At 38.0% G+C, this 25,591-nt stretch overlaps 1 protein-coding gene across 5 annotated transcripts in view; it reads left to right on the top strand.

Moving 5' to 3' along the window:
- Positions 1 to 25,591, top strand: part of PTPN13 (protein tyrosine phosphatase non-receptor type 13) — a 235,606-nt gene that overhangs the window by 103,756 nt on the left and 106,259 nt on the right. For all 5 annotated transcript variants that reach the window (XM_043971895.1, XM_043971899.1, XM_043971897.1 and 2 more), the window contains 3 exons: positions 5,497 to 5,592; positions 6,739 to 6,835; positions 19,297 to 19,519. In XM_043971895.1, coding sequence (XP_043827830.1) covers positions 5,497 to 5,592; positions 6,739 to 6,835; positions 19,297 to 19,519 — 416 coding nt within the window. The remainder of the gene's footprint in view (positions 1 to 5,496; positions 5,593 to 6,738; positions 6,836 to 19,296; positions 19,520 to 25,591) is intronic.

Genomic DNA, 25,591 nt, shown 5'->3' with positions numbered 1-25,591 from the left:
TTTTATTTAAAGAGAACAAAATCATGCTTAAAAATTAAATTTCTGATGTTTTGTTTCCCACTGCAGTCATTACATTACCACAGTGTGTTAGTAAGTTCTCAACTCTAGCCTGTGCTACCACAAAAAGGCTACTCTGAAATATTCTTTCATATCTGTGAATTCGTGTGTTAGTAGTAGACTTTTCTCACGTAACTCCAAATTGTATTCCAGAAGAATTGGACCAATTCACAGCTGCACCAACTGTCTATTATTATGGCCTAGCTTGGTGAAAAAAATTAAAAAAAAATTTTTATTAATATCTTTGCTTTTCCCATCACCTAATATTTTATTTATCCAAACTAAGCAATACATCAAAAAGTTTGACAATATCTACATACAATGTTCTACACCTGTCAGGGGTCGCAGGCTTAATTCCCTTGACGGAAGATGAGGATCAGAGACGATTAATCATTGACACATCAGCACCATGTTATGTGTGATAAACTATGTGCTCTTTATTATCCAGGATAGCTCAGTATTTATAGCAGAAAGCCATAAAGAAATCAAATCGAGTCTCTGCTAGAATAATTCTAAGAGAATAGGAATCATTTTTCAACCTTTCAGCCTTGACCCAGCAGAACTTGTTCCAGGCTTAGGCAGAGCAAGGCTTGTACAGCTGAGTCTTGGGACCCCTGGGAGGCCAGCCAAGCATTGTCTCAGGAACTCAGGCCTTGACCACAAAGTTTCCTAGGAGACTTGCTGCCTCAGTGATCATGGCCCAAGCCTGGGGAGGGGGAACTCAATCAGAGGGGTGACAGAGAGCCCTCTGGGTTCGCCACATACACCCATCATTTTTTTTTTTTTTTTTTGCTTGGGGCAATGAGGATTAAGTGATTTGCCTAGGGTCACAGAGCTAGTGTCAAGTGTTTGAGGCCTGATTTGAACTCAGGTCCTCCTGAATCCAAGGCGGGTGTTTTATCCATTGTACTAGCTAGCTGCGACTACACCCATCTTTTAAAGATGGGTCGGCAGAGGTGATTTTTAATATCTCTTCTTTGAGGCACAGCTTGTTCATTATAATTTCTTAGCATTCAGTTTTTATTATTTTTATTTTATTATTGTTCTTTCCATTTGTGTAGTTATAGTCATTATATATGTTATTTTTCTCTTTCTAACAGCTCATAAGTATTTCCCATGCTTTCCATGTTCTTCCTCTTCATTGTTTCTTTTTTTTTTTTTAAGTGAGGCAATTGGGGTTAAGTGACTTGCCCAGGGTCACACAGGTAGTAAGTGTTAAGTGTCTGAGGCCAGATTTGAACTCAGGTCCTCCTGATTCCAGGGCCGGTGCTCTATCCACTGCGCCATCTAGCTGCCCCCATTGTTTCTTATAGTACAGTGATATTTCCATTACATTAATATACTACAGTTTATTTAGTGGTTCACCAGTGATTGGGCATCTACTTTGTTTTTAATACTTTTCTACTATGCAAAAGGACTGTTATGAATATTTGGTATACAGTATAAGGAGCCTTTCTTTTTTCATTAATCTTCTTGGGAATGTGTCTAGTATTTGGAATCTCTGGGTCATAGGCTGTGGGCAATTTAGGGACCTTTCATAATTCCATATTGCTTTCGAGGATGGTTGAATCAATTCACAGCTCAATCAGAAGGGTATTCATATATCCGTCTTGGTCAAAACATCCAAAAATAAATTATAGAATGAGAATCGCTTCTACTTAATTTATGTTCTTGTGATGCCAGTACAGCATCCTCCTCCTCACAGTGACACACTAGCAATCCATCAGTCAAGAAGCATTTTTTTCAGTGCCTGAATGGCTCTACAGGCATATTCCACTTAATACATAAATTAGTTCCCTAAAGCAAAGTGCTAGCTGACCTCGATGGTTCTGAGAGACAGTTCTGTTAGTTCCACAGGAACAATATTACAGAAAGCTTACAGAGGTCAGCCAGCATAATAATCACAGCAAGATTTTTTTATTTTTGTGGTTGGATTTGTTTATGGCGTGTTAACCTCGTTGATAAACAATCTTGATTTGGACAAGCTTTTAAAGGGCTTATCTTGATATCAGGTGTTATATGGAAGAGGTTCTCCAAGCAACATTGTGAATTATAAATAGGAAATGTGTATGCTTTGGTCTCCTGTCTGTCTGTCTGTCTGTCTGTCTGTCTGTCTGTCTGTCTGTCTGTCTCTCCCCCTCCACATATGTGTGAACACTTGTATGTATATTTGTATATACACACATACGTATTATATATAATATTCATTTATTCAAGTACTTACGAGCACTTGTTATGTTCAAATTCAAGGCTTTGTGTTAAGCAAAGAGAACACAAAAATATAAACATTTCCTGTGCTTAACAGATTGTATTCTACTGGGAAGGAGTGATAGGAAGGTCTCTATCTATTAGGAGATGAAGAGACAGATGATCTGAGTTGAACTCAGGTCTTCTGAGCATGCTGACTGCTCATTCATTTATGAGTCCTGGTGATATTGGGTAAATTAACCTCTCCTGTGGCAGTTTTCTATAGTTTAAAATGGGCATGTTACTGTTTGCTCCTTGTGACTTACAAAGGTGGTGGTTAGGCTCAAATGAGATAATGTTTAAGTGTCGAATAAACTATTAAACTTCATAGAAGTGTGAAGTGATTATCATTATAACAATGTTTTCTATTTACCTACATATCGCAGTACCACTCTAGTGTGGTTACTTTAATTAGAAAAAACAAAAATAAATGGATAACCCCACTGTTTCTTTGTACCTGACAGGGCTTTTGAGACAGCAGTCTCCTTTTTGTTTGTTTAGGTTTTTTTGGAGGGGCATTGAGGGTTAAGTGACTTGCCCAGGGTCACACAGCTAGTAACTGTCAAGTGTCTGAGGCTGGATTTGAACTCAGGTACTCCTGAATCCAAGGCCAGTGCTTTATCCACTGTGCCACCTAGCTGCCCCCAAGCAGTCTTCTTTTTAAGAAAAAAAAATATAGCAAAATAAGGGCATGTGTTTCAGTGCTTAAAAGATTCTGGGGCTAAATAGAAATCCTCAGACATTTTGTTTTTGAGATTCCTTATTATCATTCTGATTTTTAAGTTATTAGGAAATGTGTTAAGTGCAGTTATATTATAAATAATTTTCAAAATTATATGGCTATCTTTTGTTTTCAAATCATTTTCTTATCTGTACATATTACTCCTCCATCCCCAACCAGCCCTGGATTCAGAAGGACCTGAGTTCAATCTGACCTCAGACACTTGACACTTACTAGCTGTGTGACCCTGGGCAAGTCATTTAACCCTCATTGCCCCGCAAGGAAAAAAATAAAGAAAGAAAATACCAGTTCCTCAAATCTAGCCAACATTTCTGCCAAATCTGACAGTGTATATAGGTGTGTTATAGTCTCTGTTTATATATACTTAATTAAAATGGTGTTTATTCGAAACGTTTATCCAAGTTAGGTTAAGGGCACAATGACCTCTTCAGGTTAGGTTGCCCAGTGGGTAGAACAAGTTTAAATTCTGTCTCAGATAAAAACTAATGGTGACTTAACAGTCCTTCGCCTCAGTTTCCTCTTTTGTAAAATGGCAATAATAACACCTACCTCACAAAACTGTCTTGAGGATCAAGTGGAATAATATATCTAAAGTGATTTGTAAACCTTAAAATGATATATAAGGGAGGAAAGATAGAATTTGGAACTCAAAACTTTAAATAAAAATGTTTATTGTCAAAAAAGATGTGTCTATATATAGGCATATTGATACATTTCCATATACATATATGTATAAATGTTAGCTTAGGAAGAGAACAAAGGACCTGGGTGCAGATCCCACCTCGGACGCTCTCCCCCTGTGTGACCCTTGAACAGGTCACTTTAGTTCCTGCATCTGTGAAATGAAGGAATTGGACTTTGTTGCCTCTGAATTAATTCCGTTCCAACTTGAGATTTGTGATCTGTTATTATTGCCATGATCCTTAAGCGTTCATAATCCTGAGTTCTGTAGTTTTAGATTACTAATCTTCTACTGGACCTTAGAATGGTAATGTTCATCCCTGATAATAATTTGCAGTGTTTTGTTTGCTAATGCTTTGAGTAGAGAGGTCATGTCACTGTTGGGATTGATCTAGTCTCTTTTCACAGATTCCCAACAAAAACGAAAGAATGCTCCTCTTAAATGTTCATTTGAGACTTGTTATATGTTAGTGGAAAAGTGCTATGGCTTGGGGCAGCTAGGTGGCACAGTGGATAGAGCACCGGCCCTGGAGTCAGGAGTACCTGAGTTCAAATCCTACTTCAGACACTTAACACTTACTAGCTGTGTGACCCTGGGCAAGTCACTTAACCCCAATTGCCTCACTTAAAAAAAAAAAAAGTGCTATGGCTCTAGGGATTGATAGAGAATTGTCCTCTAAGCATTTTGAAACATTTAAACAGCAGTGTCTAAGTTAAAACTGAGATTTGTGGATTTGGGTTGTTTCCACACTTTTTCAAAGTTTCCCTATGAAATCAGGAGTAGAGTTGTAGGTGTGGATTCTTCCTCAGCAGTGATTTGTGCTCAGGTGACACTAGGGATCTCCAATATCTTCATGGGATGCTATCACTATTCCAAGAGAAACAGGCCCAATTTATAAATTCTGCAGGGAAAATAAATTATGTAAAATATATGATTGTAAGAAAAGTTTAGATCTATACTCCCAAAGAGCCAATTTTGACAGAGAAGCCTAGCACCAAAGAATAAATTCTCACCACCTCCTGATGATGACAGAGGAAATGAGGTTTTGCTTCTCGGGGTGTTGGGAGACCCTGGCAGAATCTTTATAAGAGAAGACTTTGGGTTAATGTGGTGATGGAAACCTTAAGGACATAGAATCTTAGATTTAGAACTGGAAATCACCTTAGAGGCCATTTAATATGACCCATTCATTTGACACCACAGTGGGTTTTTGTTTATTTGTTTTTTGGGGGTTTTTTTGCAGGACAATAGGGGTTAAGTGACTTGCCCAGGGTCACACAGCTAGTAAGTGTCAAATGTCTGAGGCTGGATTTGAACTCAGGTCCTCCTGAATCCAGGGCCGGTGCTTTATCCATTGGAAATTAACTTTTGAAATTTTTTTTCAATCGTTCTGATAAACTCAGTCCAAAAAATACTAATTTGAGCCAATGGAAGGGAAAATATTCACTTCAATATTTTAGGTAAGAGTGTCGTTTTCCTGGGAGACAATGGATGCTTTTGTTTCCTTGGTGGGATTTGAAACATTTTTAAAAAATGTTTTTTACTTTATTTTCAAATTTTTCTTTTACTGAAACCATAATCTTTTTTCAATGAATCCTGAATATTCCCTCCTTTTTTGTAACAATTTTAAAATTGACTGTTGTAATGATGGAGTCTGTAAATTTTAAAGATTGCTTAAATTATTTTTATGTCATGGCTAGAATCAATTTTTTTTTCAAATCAGTTAACGAACTCCAAAGCTATAATGCCGTATTTTGTATCTTTTTAGAACCAGTTCGAAGATACAAACCATATCACAATGATATCTACAGTACTGCCAGTGAAAGTCCATCTATTATTTCTTCTGAGCCAGATTTTCGACAAGGTAAGAAACTTTAAATATAATATTCTCACATATTCTAAAGATCTGATGACTAATAACTCATTTTATGTTGCACATTAAAGGCTTACAAAGAACTTTCTTTCTAACAACCCTGCAAGATAGTGTAAATATTATTTTAATTGCCATTTTACAGATGGGAAAACTGGGGTTCTGATGAGTTAAGTGACTTATCAATGTCACACAGTGATTAAATGTTTGAATTTGGATTAGAACCTAGATCTCTGTTGAGTTCACGTCCACTCCGCCATTAGCACATGTGCACACCATAAACACACATAATGCATTAGATTGAAAAGCTATTGGTCAGGGGCAGCTAGGTGGCGCAGTGGATAGAGCACCGGCCCTGGAGTCAGGAGGACCTGAGTTCAAATCCGGCCTCAGACACTTAACACTTACTAGCTGTGTGATCCTGGGCAAGTCACGTCACCACATTTGCCTCACCCCCCCCCCCCCAAAAAAAAAAAGGCAAACGAAAAGCTATTGGTCAAAAACAGGAATGGGATTTAAGACAAACATTGTGATACAGAATGGTACAGTGGGAAGGTCACTGGCTCTGGAGGCCACAAAAGCTGAGCTCCATTCCTGCCTGCGATGCTCACTGACTACTTGATGTTGGGCTAGACCTCCATGGGCCTCAAGTTTCCTCTCTGCAAAATGAATGAGTTGAACTACTTGGCATCTGGGCTGCCTTCCAGTCAGCTCTAGAATGATGCTGTGGTACTGGAGGAAATAGAAGAATTTTTAAAAATTCCTGTGAAGCTTCCATATTTAACATTTTTCCAAGACCCTAGTACCATGTTTCCTTAAAGAACTACATAGTTGGGACAAATAGGTGGCGCAGTGGATAGAGCACCGGCCCTGGATTCAGGAGGACCTGAGTTCAAATCCGGCTTCAGACACCTAACACTTAGTAGCTGTGTGACCCTGGGCAAGTCACTTAACCCCAATTGCCTCACCCCCCCCCCCAAAAAAAAAGAACTACCATGGTTATTTTCATTTAATGATATAAAAGCTTTGTATAAATCTGAATCCATTAAAATATTTTGCTTTTGAAATCCTTCCTGTGAAACAGAGTTATCTTTATGTTTTCAATCACTTCTATAACTATTACTTTTGTTCATACATTAGTGAAGAGGAGTGAAGCTTCAAAAGCATTTGACCCCAGTAGTGGACTGCAAGGGGTAGATGAAACCTCTGCAAGCCATGGACAATCCCAGAGAACGAGGTATGTAAAATATTAACTAATGATAAGAAATGCCAGTGGATAAATTTTTTTCTGCTGGTAAATAGTAGATCTTTTTATCATTATCATTGGGTATATTATATTTGTGAGTAGTTATTCCACTGAACCAAGGAAGCAGTTTTTCCTTTTTCTCCCTGCTTTTTTTCCTTCTTCTCTTTCTCTCCTTTTATAGTATGTCAAGATTGTGTAAAATTTAGCGAATTATTACCTTTCTGTTTCAGAATCTATTAATCAGATGGGTCTCTGTTGCATTATTTTTATTTCTTTGCCTCACTTTCCTCATTTTAAAAAAGGGAACAGTTATATTCTACCACACAGGTGTGTTGTGAGAAAAGTGCTTTGTTAAGCACAGAGGATTATGTAAACATAAACTAATGTTATTGATTTGAAATGCTATTATTGATTAAGCTTTAGATGAATTGTGCTTTGGACTGGCTGACACCCCCGGCCCACCCACTCCACACCCCCCCCCCCAATTCCTGGAGTGCTTTCCTCTGCTCACCTACATCTCTTAGCTTCCTTCAAGGCTTTGCTCAGATTTCTCCTTCTGCAGGAGACCTTTCTCCACCCTCCACCTCCAAACAAAGGATAAGTATGAATCTTGTCTCCTCTAGTAGAATGTAAGCCTCTTGAGGTCAGGGACAGGGTTTTGGTTTGAATATGTAAAGAAATCTTTAATATGCAAAGAAAAACAAAAAAGTAAATATGACATTCACCTTGTGTTATATGCAGTTTTGTTTTCTCATTCCATAGCTTTTGGGGGGAAATCAGTCAAGTTTCATAAGGTAGTTCCAACATTGCCTCTTCTTGTCTCTTCCCTTCTGCCCTTTCTTCTGTTTATTTATTTATATATTTATTTATTCATTTATCTATCTATTTATTCATTTGTTCATTCATTCATTGAGGCAATTGGGGCTAAGTGACTTGCCCAGGGTCACAGAGCTAGTGTCAAGTGTCTTGAGGCCAGATTTGAACTCAGATCCTCCTGACTCCTGGACCGGTGCTCTATCCACTGTACCACCTAGCTGCTGCCCCCTGTTTCTTTTTTTTTTTAATTATTCATTGACACTTTAGTATCATTATTACTTTGCATAATTCTTCTTCTCTCCCCTTAAAAAAAGAAAGTGAAAAACCCACCCTTAAAAAACCTTTTTTTTCCCCAGTTCCATGAACCTAAAGTATCTCAATTTATTAGAGCACATGACTCAATGAAAGTAAAAGAAATAAGAATGATGAGAAAGGGAAAAGGGCAGTGAGGAAATCAAGAGAGGATAAATGAATAGGATGCTTTCTAAAATTATTTTTTTAACATACAAGGGCATTTTTTTGCCTTGACTTCCGTTGTCTATAATGGAGAAAAGTAAGGTTTTTCCGAAGTTCATAAATTGAAAAGATGGGAAATTAATACAATTCTACCAGAAGAGATAACCACCCCCCCACCCGCCCTCCCACCCCACTGACCCTTAGAAAGGATATGCCTGGCTGTGCATCTCTGAGACCCTCACCCTCTGTATTATTTGTCATCCATCTCTGGAAATTGTAGTTGTTCATTTCATTGTAGCCCAAGTAATTCATAGCGTGTTGTTTTTACAGTGTTGTAATCATAGTATATGTTGCTCTCTGTGGTAATTCTCACTTCACTCTGCATTAGGTTCATTTAAGTCGTTTCAGATTTCTCTGATGTGGTAAAGTGAATAGAACTTTGGACCTCAAGTTAGGAAGACCTGAGTTCAAGGGCTATCTCAAACACTTAGCCGTGAGACCTTGGGCAAGTCACTTAAACATCTGACTGCCTTCGCTTTCTTCATCTATAAAACAGGGATATGGTGAGGATCAAACAAGATACTAGCTGTAAAACCCTTTGCAAACCTAAAGCACTATGGGAACTATGGTTTTGCCTTTCCTTGTATCTCCATTATTTTGTAGAGTGCCCAGCATATAATAACTGCTGCATCAATGCTTGTTGATTGATTGAACTCACATGTGGCTAAAGCAAGCTGGAGGAAGTCAGAGAACTATGTTGACTGGGTCCTGTCTAAATGGATATTGTCTGGTTTCACTGGGTCCCTCACTCCAGCAAGGCAGACCTAATTGATTCCCTTTCTCTCTCCCCACAGAAGTTATTCCAGACCTCTTTCTTCAGGCTCACAATCTTGCCTTTTCTGCTCTCTCTGCTGAAGACCTTGGCTCTCATTTACTGAGAAAACTGATGATATGAAGTTGGGTCTTTAGATGTTTAAGGAGTTTAAAACCAGAGTTAGAAGGAATCAAAAATCAAGTATTCCTTTGCTCTTCTTTGTGGCTTTAGAAAAAATCTGGATCTCCAGCTGAAGAAAAATAAAGTAAATTGTCCCTTGAATATTAGACCACTGAAGGTAGAGGTAAAGTAGCTTTTGATCTTTAAAATCCGTGCCTTAAAGGCAAAGGGGCACCTTATAGAGTTAGTAATAGCACCGGCAAAAAGGGCATTGCTATTGGGCTTGAGGGTGTAGATAAGGAATATAACATTCAACCTGGAGATTTTGTAGAATGATTGAACCCTACTAAGATTAGGATTAATAAGAGCAGAGAATTGGAGGGAGAGTGATGGTGATCGTTGAAAATGAAATCTGATGGTAAGAGAGCCTTAGGCTTATTCTTTCCTAGCTGAGGAATGACTTTTTCCATAGTGGAGTCAGAGGATGAACAGGCTTTCACCATCAAGGAATTGGGCAAGAGCAGGAGAAAATAGATCAGAATTCATAGTAGGCTAGTGAATCATGAGAATCGTGGGAAATGAAATTATAGTCTAATGGACTGTTTTCAAACAAATAAAAATGGAGATGGCTAATCCATACATAAAGATCCTTGCAGGCCATGTTAACAGTTTTTTAAAATGAGATATTATGTATGCTTTATTGTATTTTATTTTATTTTCCTTAACCTTTCCAATTACATCTCAATCTGGTTTAGGCCACACTTTGGAGTATTTTAAGCTCTTGTCGGGGGGAGGGGGGACGCTTTGTCTCTTTTTGTATCTCTAGCGTTTAGCACAGTGCCCTGACTATCACATAGTGGTGTCTACTGGTTGATTGTGGTCGACCTATGTCCCACAGGCCACGTGTTTGACACCACTGATCTAAATTATTTCAACTCAGGAGTTTTTGTCCACTGCATGGTTTCATAGATTTGGAGAGTTTACCCAAGATTTCCTCCTAAAAAGTCAGCTGAGCCAGCTACAGCCCCCCTACATGAGGATTACCCTTCATCCCTTTTTAATTGGCTGAAGTTGGCAATTCTGAATACTTGGCTCATAAAGAGAAGTTCCCTCTTTGGCTGGTTACTTGGTAGGGGGCAACAATGAAGGGGCTAAATATTTAAGAAGCTATTACTTCTTAAATGCCTATGAGTGGCATCCTCAGATGCAATTAGATTCTACTTTTGCCGATGGACCTTCCCCATCAGGTGACCATACCTGCCTGGGGACATCGGTCGGTGAAGTTTGAGAAGGTGATAGAGGCAGCCCCAGTAGTTGTCTGGACAAATAGAGCAGTTCCTATAGATATGCACTCTGGAGATAATGGGAGGAGGCAAAGCGCTTGCTGCTGTGCGGGATTAGTAGAGGCTGATACAATTTCTCATAAGGAGCTTTGGATATGGCTTTTGAAACATGGAGTGGACAAGAAGATGGTTAGTGTTCAGCCTGCAGAAGAGTTAGTAAAATTGTATCAGGGGGCAGCTAGATGGCGCAGTGGATAAGCACCGGCCCTGGAGTCAGGAGGACCTGAGTTCAAATCTGGCCTCAGACACTTAACACTTACTAGCTGTGTGACCCTGGGCAAGTCACTTAACCTCAATTGCCTCACTAAAAAAAAACAACAAAAAAAAAACATTGTATCAGGATAGGGGCAGCTAGATGGTACAGTGGGTTAAAGCACCAGCCCTGATTCAGGAGTACCTGAGTTCAAATCTGGCCTCAGACACTTGACACTTACTAGCTGTGTGACCCTGGGCAAGTCACTTAACCCCCATTGCCTGCAAAAAAAAAAAAAAAATTGTATCAGGATACATGGCCTCCAGGGTAGTAAGGGCCCTGTCAAAATTTCAGACATCCCAGAAAGCCCCCACCCTACCTGGTTGTTTGGAGTTGCCCAAGACTTTTTATCCAGATCTGAAGGATGGTTGGAATGAGTTCTTCTAAGTCAATCAGTCAGTCAATAAACATTTGTTAAGTGCCTACTATGTGCCAGTCAATGTGAAAAGCATTAAGGGCAAAGGCCAAGTTTCCAGATTTTCAGGCTCTTCTAACTAGACAGCCACATGGAAGCTGCAAGCTAAATGCCTTAGTCACTGTGTCTTTTGTTTGTTTGTTTTGGTTTTTGGTGGGGGCAATGGGGGTAAAGTGACTTGCCCAGGGTCACACAGCTAGTAAGTGTCAAGTGTCTGAGGCCAGATTTGAACTCAGGTACTCCTGAATCCAGGGCCAGTGCTTTATCCACTGCGCCACCTAGCTGCCCCCCACTGTGTCTTAAGGAAAGGAGACACACCGAATAATTTGGGACACTGTTAGATGACCAGCTGAAAGATAGTGGCATATCAAAGAGAAATCCCACTCCTGTGTCCCACATAGCAGAGCCCCATTTTTTTTTCTTTCCTTGTTTTTTTCTTTTTTTTTTTTTGTGGGGGCAATGAAGGTTAAGTGACTTGCCAGGGTCACTACATCTAGTAGTGTCAAGTGTCCTGAGGCCGATTTGAACTCAGGTACTCCTGACTCCAGGGCCAGTGCTCTATCCACTGTGCCACCCAGCTGCCACAAAAGTTGGATGGATCCCCATTTTCTTTAGAGACTTGAGGGCAAAGAGCACCGAGGGAAGCAGACCTCAGGTAGAGGTGTTGAAAGACACCCTGTTTAAATTCTAGTTGTTGTGGCTAATGGGGTGGGGTGGTATGTGTGTTGTGGGCATAGGTAGTCTGAGTTCTTGGGAGTCAATCCTTATATAGGCACTTAATAGAAATATCTGTGCCATTTTTCTTTTTTTTGTTTTTGTTTTTGTTTGGTTTGGGTTTTGTTTTTTGGTTTTTAGTGAGGCAATTGGGGTTAAGTGACTTGCCCAGGGTCACACAGCTAGTAAGTGTTAAGTGTCTGAGGCCGGATTTGAACTCAGGTCCTCCTGACTCCAGGGCCAGTGCTCTATCCACTGCGCCACCTAGCTGCCCCTTGTGCCACTTTTCATGGTCAGGGCCAAGTTAGTCAGGGCCTTAGTATTGCCCAAATCATCCCAGGTGGTTAACACTTAAATAAAACTTGTCTTGGGGATGGGGCGTGAAAGATATTACCTCCCTATTGATAAGGGAACCTGGAGTACTTTGTCGTACAGGCACTCCTTATAATCCTCTGTGGCCAGTGAAGAAGGCAAAGGGTACCTGGTGACTTAGATTATAGGGAACTGAATAAAGTTCTTTTGCTGACATCTATCATATTTTCTGACTTTGGCATGGATTTCTTGATCTCACCCATGCCTTTTCCCCTGTTCCTGTGGTTGAGTCTAATCAGGGGCACTTTCCTTTTACCTGAATATACTTGCACCACTCTTCCTCAGTTAGTAGGTCAATAAAGTGCCTAGTGTGTTCTACTGCAGTCCTGTGAAGAGCAGGTGGTTATACAGGAAGCAGAAGCTTGCCCTAGCAGGGGCAGCAACTTAAAAGCCAGTTGCCCAGAGTGCTGCCATTCACAAAACTGAGGAACAGAGAGAACTGGGATAGGTTACCAACCCTAGGCTGGAGGTGTCGTCTTGAAAGAGGCAGCCTGAAATGATAGAGACTGGGGATGGTGAAAGGTGAATTCCCCAGTGTGGGGGAGCCATCATCTAAAGGAAGGGAGTCACAAAATGAGGGAAAAAAGGTTGAAATTACCAGAGATCTCAGGAAGAAGACTTATTTAAAAATCTTGAGCACAAGCAGATAAACCAATAGGGAAGGTAACAACAAAAGGGAATGTGGCTTCATGGACAAATAAGTTGACAAATCTCAAAATAAATACTGCAAGACAGGAAAACTAATCAGTGTCCAATAAGGCAAAGGATTTTCAAGAAAGCATCAAACCCCAGGAAGATGTTGCCATATTATTCAAGAAAGAAATAAGAATAATGCAAACAGAATTTTTGGTTTACATAGCAGAAAATGAAAGCTTAAATTCATGATGGCAAATCTCAAGGAAAAAAACAAAACAGGAAACAACCGATTGTGAAGGCAAGTCCATGGAATGAAGGACAATCTTGAAGGAGAATAGCAGGGGGCAGCTAGGTCAGGACGACCTGAGTTCAAATTCGGCCTCAGACACTTAACACTAGCTGTGTGACCTTGGGCAAGTCACTTAATCCTCATTGCCTCACAAAAAAAAGAAGAAGAAGAATGGCAAAAAGCAGTAACTTAAACAGGATGTCTAAACAAACAAAACATATTGATCTCAAAGACAGGTTGCAAAGACAAAAGTTTAAAAAAACAAAACCTGAATGTAGCGTAATGCAAGAAATAATCCAAGAAAGCTGTCCAGAACTTCTGAACTTAGTGAACAAAGTGTCAAATCAAAAGAATCCTTAGGATGTATCCATGAAAAAAATAAAAACCAAAAAAACAATACAACAAACTCTAAGTTAGAAGACTTAAACTCCTATAAGAAAGGACAAATTCTGTAAGCATCCAAGACAAAGGTCATAATATAGAGGGGAAAGAAATTCTACCATCAGAAGACCATTCTGTACCCACCAGAAACTGCAGAGTAGAATGGAGTGTGTTCTGAAAACCATAAGAGCACAAAGGTGGGCAGCTAGGTGGTGCAGTGGATAAAGCAATGGCCTTGGATTCAGGAGGACCTGAGTTCAAATCTGACTTCAGACACTTGACACTAGCTGTGTGACCCTGGGCAAGTCACTTAACCCTCATTGCCCCGCCAAAAAAAAAAAAAAAAGAGCACAAAGGTGACATATCCTAGAAGACTGAGCTCTAATTATCAATGAAACAAATGGATATTTAATGAAAAAGGCATTGGAAGAATTCCTACAATGAAAACAAGGTGTGAGCAGATTATTTACTTTGTAAACATGCCAGACAAGAAATACAAGAAAGGGGAAAAAACAGAGCAACATAGGAAGGCACAAAGCAACAAAATAAATTATGCCAGGAAAAAAAGGAGTTTAAAAGAGAAGAGGAGAGACATCTATGTAATTACAAAAACAACAAAATAATAAGGGTGACAATTAAGAGATTTCTTTCTAAAAATACATGCAGAAAAGGGTGAAAGTGGTACTTAAAAGTAGTAATGGTGGAGGAACCAACCTGAAACATCATGGATTAAGCTTCACACCTCCAGGTCTACAAGTAAATCAGTGTTGTTCTTGTTTTGATATTGTGGGATTAAACTACAGAGTGGGAGGATTCATAAAAGAGGAGAGAAGAGAAAAAGATGGAGGGGTAAGTGTGATAGACTCTAATCAAGTCAGTGTTAAATAATGATGAGAAACTAATTCCTGTAGTTACTGGAAGAAGAAAGTCAACAGAATTGGTGAAGTGAGAAATAAAGGGATTGAAACAGGGAAACCTCGCTTTAGTGGTAGAAATGGCTTCCACTGAAAAAAATTCCCACTGGCGAAGAATTTTATAATTAGAGAGATTGGGAGCCTTACAAGGAATATAATTGACAGGGATTTGTTATTTGGAGCAGGGGTTGGCAAACGACAGGCCCAGGGTCGAAATATAAATGTAAAAATTATTTTTAACCGACCAGCCATGCAAAAAGAAGCAGAGGGCTACCTTTGGCCCGTGGCCTTTAATTTGCTGATCCCTGGCTCAGAGAGACGACTACCTCTGTGAAAATATTATGCCTCCATGACAGCATGCTGACTCAAGAGAAGAGGAATCTAAACTCTTGGAGGTAACTAACATCCAGAGAAGGGGAAGGCATGGACCCAGAGAGAAGATTTCATGGTAAATGGGGGAAAGGGTAGTAATGAACTGTACAATCAGGGCCCCAGGAAAATTTCTTCCATGGGGCTAATATGTTTATCCTATCTCCGCCAGGAATTAACACTTCTAAGACTAAGATACAACAGGGGGAAAAAAGGGTAAGAATTTACTAAGTGATAAATGTAGAAATTGTTTAAAATTCCAAATCAAGATCCTAGAAGCTTAGATGACATAAGGAATGCAGAGGTTAAAGAAATAAATAAGTATAAGGACCATGAATCAAAAAACAAATAGGATAATTGAAAACAGATTAGACAGAAATAGAAGAGAATTAATGAAGAGAACAAGTGAAAAGTCTTATTAGGAAGGATGCTGAAAACGAAAGAAAAAACGAATAAAACAAGTTGAAAAGTGAGAAGCGGTATTTTACTGAACTACTTAACAGAGATGGAAAGGGGGCAGGAATTGGAGAACTAGATAAGAGAAAGAAAAAAAAAGGGAATTTAAGAAGTTAAACAGAACTAGGTAAAGGAGAGTTTATGGGAATAGGGTTGTCTTAAAGTAGAGTAACCAAAAATAACTGAGAAGACAAAGTATTGTTTTTACAAAGAATGAAGAACAACAACAAAATCTTAATTCAGAAAAATAAGTTAGAGAAAATTATAAACCTAATTCAACTTTAAATGTAAATGAATAAACTCAATAAAATGAAAGATTAAGATTGGATAAGAGGGGTAGCTAGATGGCACAGTGGATAGAGCACCGGCCCTGGAGTCAGGAGGACCTGAGTTCAAATCCGGCCTCAGACACTTAACACTTACTAGCTGTGTGACCCTGGGCAAGTCACTTAACCCCAATTGCCTCACTAAAAAAACCAAAAAAAAAAAAAAAAAAAAGATTGGATAAGAAACCAAAACCTCACAGTCTATTGCTTGTAAGGAACACTCCTAAAAAGCAAAGGCCTACTCAAAAAAAAATTTTTTTTCAAACCAAAACAATACATGGGGTAGAACAAAATTTATTGTCTATCGGGTGAATCCAAAAAAGTAGGAATTGAAATTATTCTATGAGGTAAAGCAAAACCAAAAACTGATGATATAAAAAGAGATAAACAAGGAAACTACAACATTCATATTAAACGTACATACTGCAAATGCATGAGCATCCCGATTCATAAAAGAAAAATTAACTGAATTACCAGAGGACATAAAGAGTAACTGAATAATAACAGGAAACTTTAGTGACCCTTTCTTAGTTTTGGACAAATCTAACAGAAAGCTTTGAAAAATGCATAGAATTGAATAAATTGTTGGAGAAACTAGAACTAAAAGACTGATAGCATTTACTAAACAAAATATGTGCTTAATACCATATGGAACTTTAAAAACCCAACTAATTATGCCCAGAAACAATGCAAATAAATGTAACAAAGTACAAATAGTAAACATGTTCTTTCCAGAGACAATAAAAATAGTACTGATTGAAGCAGCATAAGTGAAATACATGGACCCACTATAGAAAAACCATAGCAACCAAAATAGAAATGACAAACACCCCTCACCCCTTTGCACAGAGGTGGGAGGTTCAGGGATATGATATATATTTAGACTTTTAAAAATCATTGGTGATATGTCCTTAGATATATCGTCATTTTCCACATGGCTATAATCCTTTGGGATTTGTTTTACTTCATCTTGACTCCAAGCTGCATACTCTGTGTCCATCTGCCACATTTTAACTTTTTTGAAGGTGTTGTCTTTCTCCATTAGATTGTAAACTCCTTAAGGGTAGAGACTGTCTTTATTTTTCATATTTGTATCCCTAGTGCTTAGCACAGTGCCTGACATATTGTAGGTGCTTAATAATTATTTATTGTCTATTGACTATTATTGAATTTTGCTGAATTTTTTCTTTTAAAATATTGTTGGTTGGGGCAGCTAGATGGCACAGTGGATAGAGCACTGGCCCTGGAGTCAGGAGGACCTGAGTTCAAATCCGGCCTCAGACACTTAACACTTACTAGCTGTGTGACCCTGGGCAAGTCACTTAACCCCAATTGCCTCACTAAATAAATAAACAAACAAACAAACAAACAAACAAATAAATAAATAAAATATTGTTGGTCATATAGGATGACTCAAATATTATTTTTAATAAGCGCTGGCTTTTTGGGATGGTAGAGGGTATGATGCTGACAGACATTTTTGTGATAAAAAAAAACAACAAATGGTTTCTCCAGTTATTTGGACCAGCCTTTATTTCTGCAAAGTGTTTTTTATTTAGATCCATATACTTTATGGTTCTTGATGCATCTTGCTAGATATTCTCCCAAATATTTATATAGTTTCTATAGTTATTTTAAATGGAATTTTTCTTTGTAGTTCTTTCTGGTGTTTTGTTACTAAGATACAGGAATGTTGATGATATATTTGGATTTATTTCATATCCTGCAACGTTGAATTTATTGTTTCTTTTAAACTTTTATTGACTTTTAGGCTTTTCTAAGTAAATCATCAAATCATCTGCAAAAAATGATAATTTTGTTTTCTCCTTGCCTATCCTCATTCCCACAATTTCTCTTTCTTGTCTTATTGCTATAGGTAGCACCGCTACTGCTGTTTTAAACAGTATTGGTTGGTAATGGGCATTCTTGCCTTTTCCTGATCTTATTTGAAAGGCCTCTAATTTTTCTATAGTCATCTCTGTGCACATTTGTTCACGCGCACAAAACCCACGTATGCATAGATGAATGGAAAAAAAAATTAGGGACTTTACTATCTATGTTTGCTCCTGGATTCAGATAGATATTATTTACTGTTAAGGAAAACTCCATTTATTACTATATTTTCTACATTTTTAAAAGTAGAAACAGATGTTGGACTTTATCAAAAGCCTTTTTAGCATCTATTGATATAATCATATGGTTTTTATTATTTATGCCATTAACATGATTTATTACATTTATAATCTTATATTGAGCCAATTTTTTATTGCTAGTATAAACCCAAGCTTATAATATGCCATTTTGGCCCATTAATATATATTTTTTTAAATTTTACCTCAGTATTTATTATGGATACTAGTAGTTTTCTTTTTTGTCTCTCATTCAAGCATCAAGATCTTATCTGTACTGTAGAAAGAGATTGGAAAGGTGTCTTTCTTTTTATTGCAAACAGTTTATGCATTGAAATTAATTGTTCTTTGAATGTTGGATATAATTCACTTGCAAATGCCAGTTGTCCTGGAGTCTCACTTCCACCCACCCCCCTTTATGAGTTCATATGTGGCTTATTCATTTTATTTTTCTGATATTGGTTTATTTAAATAGTTTATTTTTTAGTGTTTTAAAATATTTTTATGTGTTCATCCATTTTCTGTAAATTATCAGGCTCCCCCCCCCCAGAATTGGGCAAAATAGTTTCTAATAATTTGACTTCTTTTTCATCTTTGATATGAGTAATTTGCTTTTCCTTTCTTTTAAAAAATCAAATTAGCTAACTGTGGATTCATTTTATTTGTCTCCTACTTCCCCCACCCAAAAAAACCCTCCTGCTTTTATTTATCCCTTTAATGGTCACTTTGCTTTCAATTTCAGTTTTTAGGATTTCTGTTTAATCAGGAATTTTTTATTTGTTAAAAATTTTTTAGTTATGGTCCCAATTCATTGGTTTATTTTCTCTTATTAATGAAATCATTTAGAGATGAAAATTTTCCCCTAACAAGCACTTTAGCCAGATCTTAAAAGTGTTTGATATATTGAATAAACTTTGTGCTGTTTCTATAATTTGTTTAGAATTATGTTACTCTCTTAAGGGCCCTTTATTCAATATAACATGTTGCTTTATGATCAGTAAGTAATATCTTTAGCATTTCTGCTTTTCTATTTTGGGGGGAGATGTCTTTATATACCAATAAATGGTCAATTTTTGTGATGTTGCTTTGTATAGATCTTTTCTATTCCCATTCAGAAATAGCCAGAAATCTCTCATCTATAATTTTTTTTTTAAGTTCTATTTCAGGTCCATAACTTCTTTCTTGTTTATTTTTTGGTTAGTTTTTTCTGGATCTGAATTGAATATATTAAGGGCTTTGATTGGTATAGTTTTATTATATATCCTTCTAATTTAATTAAAATTTTCTTTATATTCAATGCTACCTATACATTAAGTATTGATATAGATTTGTTATATATGATGCTTTTAGCTTATGTTTAATATACTTTCCCTGCATATTTCTTGATTATATCCATTTTTTTAATATAGCCTTAGCTGATATAATGATTGCTACCCAGCTTCTTTTAGTTCAGCTGAAGCATAGTTGACTTTCTTCTAGCCCCTCATTTTAGCTATTTATTTGTTTATTTATAATTGGCAGTGTTGGTACTAGCATTTAGGGTGGAGTACATTTGAAGCTACTTAAAAATTTTATTACTCTATATGATCATGCTTTTCTGGATTTATCTTGATTTTATTTAAAAATACTTTTCTTTTTCTTCAATGCAGCAGACAATATGAAAAATCATTTGAAGGCAACCTGATTAGTCAAGAGATCATGCTGAAACGTCAGGAGGAAGAATTAATGCAGCTCCAGACTAGGATGGCTCTTAGACAGTCTCGGTTAAGCCTTTATCCAGGAGATACCATCAAAGCATCCATGCTAGATGTCACCAGAGATCCCCTGAGAGAAATGGCATTAGAAACAGCTATGACCCAAAGAAAACTGAGGGTAAGTAGGCGCTTAATATGGAATTGCTTACTCTTAAAGCTGACATTGAGGTGAAATAGAGCCTTTTTAGAGCTCCTCGAAGTATCTACAAGCTATTGTTTGGCCAAATGACAATTCCATTTTAGTTCCAAAAAAGAAGTGTGGGCCCACTGATTACTGCTAAAACATAGATTCTGAATTAGATGCTTTTTAAAATATCAAGATATTTAAATTCTAAATATCTTTGTTTTTTTTTTAACTTCTAATATGAGAAACCCTCCTAGTACTTTTAGTCTTTTAAGGGTAAAGGTGTAGGGGCATCTAGGTGGCGTAGTGGATAAAGCACTGACCCTGGACTCAGGAGGACTTGAGTTCAAATCCAGCCTCAGACACTTGACACTTACTAGTTGTGTGACCCTGGGCAAGTCATTTAACCCTTATTGCCCTGCAAAAGGGGGAAAAGAAAGGGGTAAAGGTGTAGCATCTTAGCCGCCATAACTAGTCACTAACCTACCCAGACATACAGGTTTGGTTTTTTGGTTTTTTTTTTTTTCTTTTTTCTCCACTACTTCTAAAGTGCAAGATAGAATTGGCAATAAACTGCAATCTTAACCCCATCATTCATCCTTCCATTTCCCTATGTGTTGATTGTTCATTTTGGCTCTTGTGATAGTAACTGTTGTGGCCTCTATCTCCATGTATACAGAGCCATTTGTGATCTCTTATTATTTGGAATTTTATAATCTTTGACATATCTTTTTTTTTTCCTTCAGGGCAGTGAGGGTTAAGTGACTTGCCCAGGGTCACACAGCTAGTAAGTGTCAGGTGTCTGAAGCTGTATTTAAATTGAGGTCTTCCTGAATCTAGGGAGGTGCTTTATCCACTGTGCCACCTAGCTGCCCTCTGACATATCTTAAAAAACCAATCCCCAAGTACCCTTGAAATTATCTTAACTCTACTCCGGCTTCTTTATGTATGTATTCAATCCAGTTGAGACAAATATGGAGATTTAACTATTGTCACAGATGAAAATAGGTACATTAACAAAGCTGGAAGCTCGAACTATTGTCTGTTATGTGTATTTTCTTGGTATTATCTGATTTTCAAACTAGGTTAGATGAGGGGGAAAGAGAAGGGAATATATGTTTATTAAAGTGCCTACTGTGTGCTAAGTGCTTTACCAGTATTATCTCATTTTATCCTCACAATAATCCTACTATGATTCCCATTTTACAGTTTCATAAGGTGAGTCAGGCGGAGATTAAGTGACTTGCCTAGAGTCACACAGCTAGTAACTTGAACTCAGGTCTTCTGAAGTGCCTACTATGTGCCAGGCACTGTGCTAAGCTCTGACAATCCCTGCCCTGAAGGAGCTTCCGATCTAATGAGGGGAGGCATAAAGAATACGAGGCAGGAGTGGACACCAGGGGAACCTGTGGGTGCATCTTGTTCCATGGAGTTGAAGCCAGGAAAGGCAGAAGATACAAAATGGAATGAGCTGAATCCAGTTTCTTTCCTCTATAAAGGAAGGTATTGGGAGGACTTTGGTACTCTTGCCTTCTAGCCCTCCAGTCAGAGGGGAGAGGAGGCTGAGGGCAATGACGTCAATCAAGGCTTGATTTAGCTTCTTGATGATGAGGTTAGACGTGAGGAGCTGGGGCAGCTACATGGTACAGTGGATAAAGCACTGGCCCTGGATTCAGGAGGACCTGAGTTCAAATCCAGCCTCAAACACTTGACACTAGCTGTATGACCCTGAGCAAGTCACTTAAGCCTCCTTGCCCTGCCCCCCCCCCCAAAAAAAGTGAGGAACTTAGTCTCTGAGGAATATCTTGTTTCATGGAGTGGAAACCAGGTAGAGCAACAGATGCAAGTAAAGTACCAATTAGCAGAATAACTCAAAACATAATACTAATAGCTAACATTTATATAGCACCTATTATGTGCTAGATGTTGTGCTATGCACTTTATAAATAGTATCTCTTTGCATCTTCACAACAACACTGGGAAGTTGGTGCTATTATTATACTCATTTTATGGATGAGGAAACTGAGACAGAGGGTACGTGACTTGCCAAGGGTCCCACAGATAGAAAGTGTTTAAGGTCGGATTTGAATTCAGGTCCTCTGGGCTTCAGGCCCAGCATTCTATGCCATGAGCCACAATTCAAATGAAACCAATGCCAGTGTCACTGGGCAGTTTTCTTTTTTTTCTCAACTTCACTAATTGTTTTGTGAGTCAGTACTGTCTATGTTCTTTGATTGTCTTTATGTTCCAGGTTTTTTGTTTGTTTGTTTGGGTTTTTTGCAGGGCAGTGAGGGTTAAGTGACTTGCCCAGGGTCACACAGCTAGTAAGTGTCAAGTGTCTGAGATTGGATTTGAACTCATGTCCTCCTGAATACAGGGCTGGTACTTTATCCACTGCACCACCTAGCTGCCCTATGTTCCAGTTTTATAAGTGAGTTTGTATGCCATACTAGGTGATATAGTGGATAAAGCACCAGGCCTGGAGTAAGAAAGACTCATCTTCCTGAATTCAGAAGACTTAATTCAGAGACTTAATCACTGTGTGACCCTGAACAAGTCACTAAACCCTGTTTGCCTCAGTTTCCTCATCTATAAAATGAGCTGGAGAGGGAAAAGGCAAAACACTCTGGTATCTTTACCAAGAAAACCCCAGATGGGGTCATGAAGAATCAGAGACGACTGAAATGACTGAATGACAACAATTATATGCCATACTACGGACTTGAGTTTCTTAGAGGTGAAAAGGGGAACCTCAAAGGCAATCTAACCCAACCCATTAATAATAGATCTATAAGCCAGTTATAACAAATAGTCATCCATCTTTTATTTGGAGACCTCTAGTGATAGGTTTTAGTTTCCTTGCCTTTTATTTATTTATTTGTTTGTTTGTTTGTTTGTTTGTTTTGCACAGGGCAATGAGGGTTAAGTGACTTGCCCAGGGCCACACAGCTAGTAAGTGTCAAGTATCTGAGGCCGGATTTGAACTCAGGTCCTCCTGAATCCAGGGCTGGTGCTTTATCCACTGCGCCACCTAGTTGCCCCATTTCCTTGACTTTTAAATGAATATCTTCAGTCTTAGAGAAGATGAATGTTAAGAAATTTTTCTGTGCTCACTATGCATTTTCTTTTTTTTTTATCATAAAAGTATTTTATTATTTTCTAGTTGCATAAAGCTTTCAACATTTGTTTTCATATGAGTTTTGGCTCCAAATTTTTCTTCCCCCCTCCCCAAGACAGAATGCAATCTGATATAGCTTATATATGTACAATCATATTAAACATTTGTGCGTTAGTCATGTTGTGAAAGAAGAATCAGAACAAAAAGAAAAAAATCTCAAAAAAAAGAAAAAAATCCCAAAAAGTAGAAACAGTATGGTTCAATCTGCATTCAGAATCCACAGTTCTTTTTTCTGGATGTGGAGAACATTTTTCCATCATGAGTTCTTTGGAATTGTCTTGGATCATTGCACTGCTGAGAAGAACCAAGTCTATTACAATTGATCATCACATAATGTTGCTGTTACTGTGTACAATGTTGTCCTGGTTCTGCTCACTTCACTCAGCATCAGTCCACTTAAGTCCTTCCAGGTTTCTCTGAATGCCTCCTGCTCATCATTTCTGACAGCACAACAGTAATCCATTACATTCATATACCACAATTTGTTCAGCCATTCCCCAATTGATGGGCATTCCCTCGGTTTCCATTTCTTTGCCACCACAAAGAGAGCTGCTATAAATATTTTTGTACATGTGGGTCCTTTCCCCTTTTCTATGATCTCTTGGGGATACAGACCTAGCAGTGGTATTGCTGGGTCAAAAGGTATGCACAGCCCCATAGCCCTTTGGGCATACTCTGTGCATTTTCTTTTTTAAAATTAGGCATAAATTTACGTGTCTGAAACTTTTATCTATCACTCCTACTTCTCCCTTCTGGGACTGAGCAGAATGAATCTCCCACATTTTAGCCCTTCAAATTCTGAATGGAATCCTTGATTTAGAACTGGAAGGGAACTTAAATTTCCCCTGGCCCCACACACTTATTTTATAAATGAAGAACAAAGTCCGAGAGGGCTGTAGTGACTTTCCCAAAGTCACATTCATACAAAGTGGGATTTGAACGCAGGACCTCTGATTCCAAATCTAGCACTCTTTTCATTGCAACATGCTGTTTCCCTTGCAGAAAAATGTTTCAACAGTGCAGAATCCAAGAACCATCTAGAAATATTATATCTTTGGCTGAAATGTCTTTCAGCTCAACAAGGAGAGTCGATATTTACTGGCCAAGGAAGGAGGTTTGTGCTCACTCAGCCTCCTCATTATGTTAGCTGCTTTGCATCCATTAAACTTTACTAAAAAATAGTGAGACAGTCATTTTTTCTAATTCCTGTTTTTTGGCATTAACATTTTAAAAAATAAATAAATATGGAACTATTGCCGTTATATTCAGTGTCTTCTCATCTCTCATTTCTTCTGGGTTGGCATTTTTTAAAACCTCTGTTCTAACCAATCGATCTGAATACACAAAAAAGAGCTGGTTCTGAAATTGGCTACATTTTAACAAGTTTTTGTCCTTTCCTCTCCATTAAGCTGGATTGGGTTCAATTTTAATGATTAAATCCAGAAGCCATTTATAAATATATAGGCAATAGGCTTCTGAGCAGTGTATTAAACTTTGGTGTTTTCCATTTCTTGATCCCAAGCCGTATTTTCCAATAGTTTTCACCATCCTCTGCTAAGTTACTTTTGCATTTTAGCCACTTTTTCTCAAAATCTGTTTACTTAGCTTGGAAGATGAATTACTCAGAAATTCTGCAGTACTTAATTGGCTATCATGACTGGGACATAAGCTGCATTTAACTTCATGGTGGTTTGTTTGCTTACATTTCTTATGACCACACTAAGGCAAAATAACAATGTGACTATCACATGAAGCCAATTTTGCCCGATTCTTTATTTGCCTTTCCATGGAAAGCCTGTGAATAGACCATATTTAACTAAACCATTTTCTATGTCAATAAGTGATTCAGTTCTTCCACTAGCATGTCTGCTCATTATTCATTTTCTCTTTGAAATTAAATTTCTTGTAATTAGCAAAAATCTGTTTTCTTTCTTTAACCCACCACCCATTGAAGAATGAAGAAAAGCAAAGGGGTAGCTAGGTGGCGCAGTGGATAGAGCACCGGCCCTGGATTCAGGAGGACCTGAGTTCAAATCCGGCCTCAGACACTTAACACTTACTAGCTGTGTGACCTTGGGCAAGTCACTTAACCCCAATTGTCTCACACACACACCCCCCCCAAAAAAAAAGAAAAGAGAAGAAAAACCATTGTAACAAATACGTATATCAAACAAAATATATTCCCAATTGACCATGTCAAAAAAAAAAAATCTAAGTTTCCTTGTGTATTCAGAGTCCATCACCTCTCTATCAGGAGATGGATAGCTTGCTCATGGATGAAGAATTAAAACCTAGGAGAACAGCTTTATTAGGGTCACATATGTCCGGGTCCCCTAGAGTTGAGGTTGGCCATTGCATCAGGCTTCTTAAGTCTTTCCAAGTTGTTTGTCTTTAGTGATGTTGTTATTCTATAAACTTCAGGTTCTGCTCATTTTCTTCTGTATCAGTTTCTCTGAAACTGTCCCTTCAATCATTTGTAAAGACACAATAAAATTGTATTATATTCATATGCCATGATTTGATCAGGTATTCCCCAATTGGTGGACATCCCATATGTTTCTACTTTTTTTTATCAGCTCATTACTTTCTCAAAAAAGATTATAAGTTAAGTATACCGAACTGAATAATCCTTAATATCTTTGAGCCTTTTCCCATTGTATTGCTGCAGGAGTGGACGGTCAGTTCATGGATCACCATGGTCAAGAAAAATAGTTTCTATTATGACCAGTAGCATTCTTTTTTCTAGACCTTTCCAGACTGAGCCAGGCTGATCCTTAAACAATAAATACACAAAGTCTTTCTGGCTTGATGTAGGAGCTGCTGCAGATTGACTGAAACAATCAAAGTAGACCTTGTGTGGAGGAAATGTTTCTTTTTTTCAAAAGTAT

This window comes from Dromiciops gliroides, chromosome 6 (genome assembly GCF_019393635.1).
Source record: "Dromiciops gliroides isolate mDroGli1 chromosome 6, mDroGli1.pri, whole genome shotgun sequence".
Lineage (NCBI taxonomy): Eukaryota > Metazoa > Chordata > Mammalia > Microbiotheria > Microbiotheriidae > Dromiciops > Dromiciops gliroides.
The sequence above is the reverse complement of the archived record's forward strand: the minus strand, read 5'-3'. Positions and strand labels throughout refer to the sequence as shown.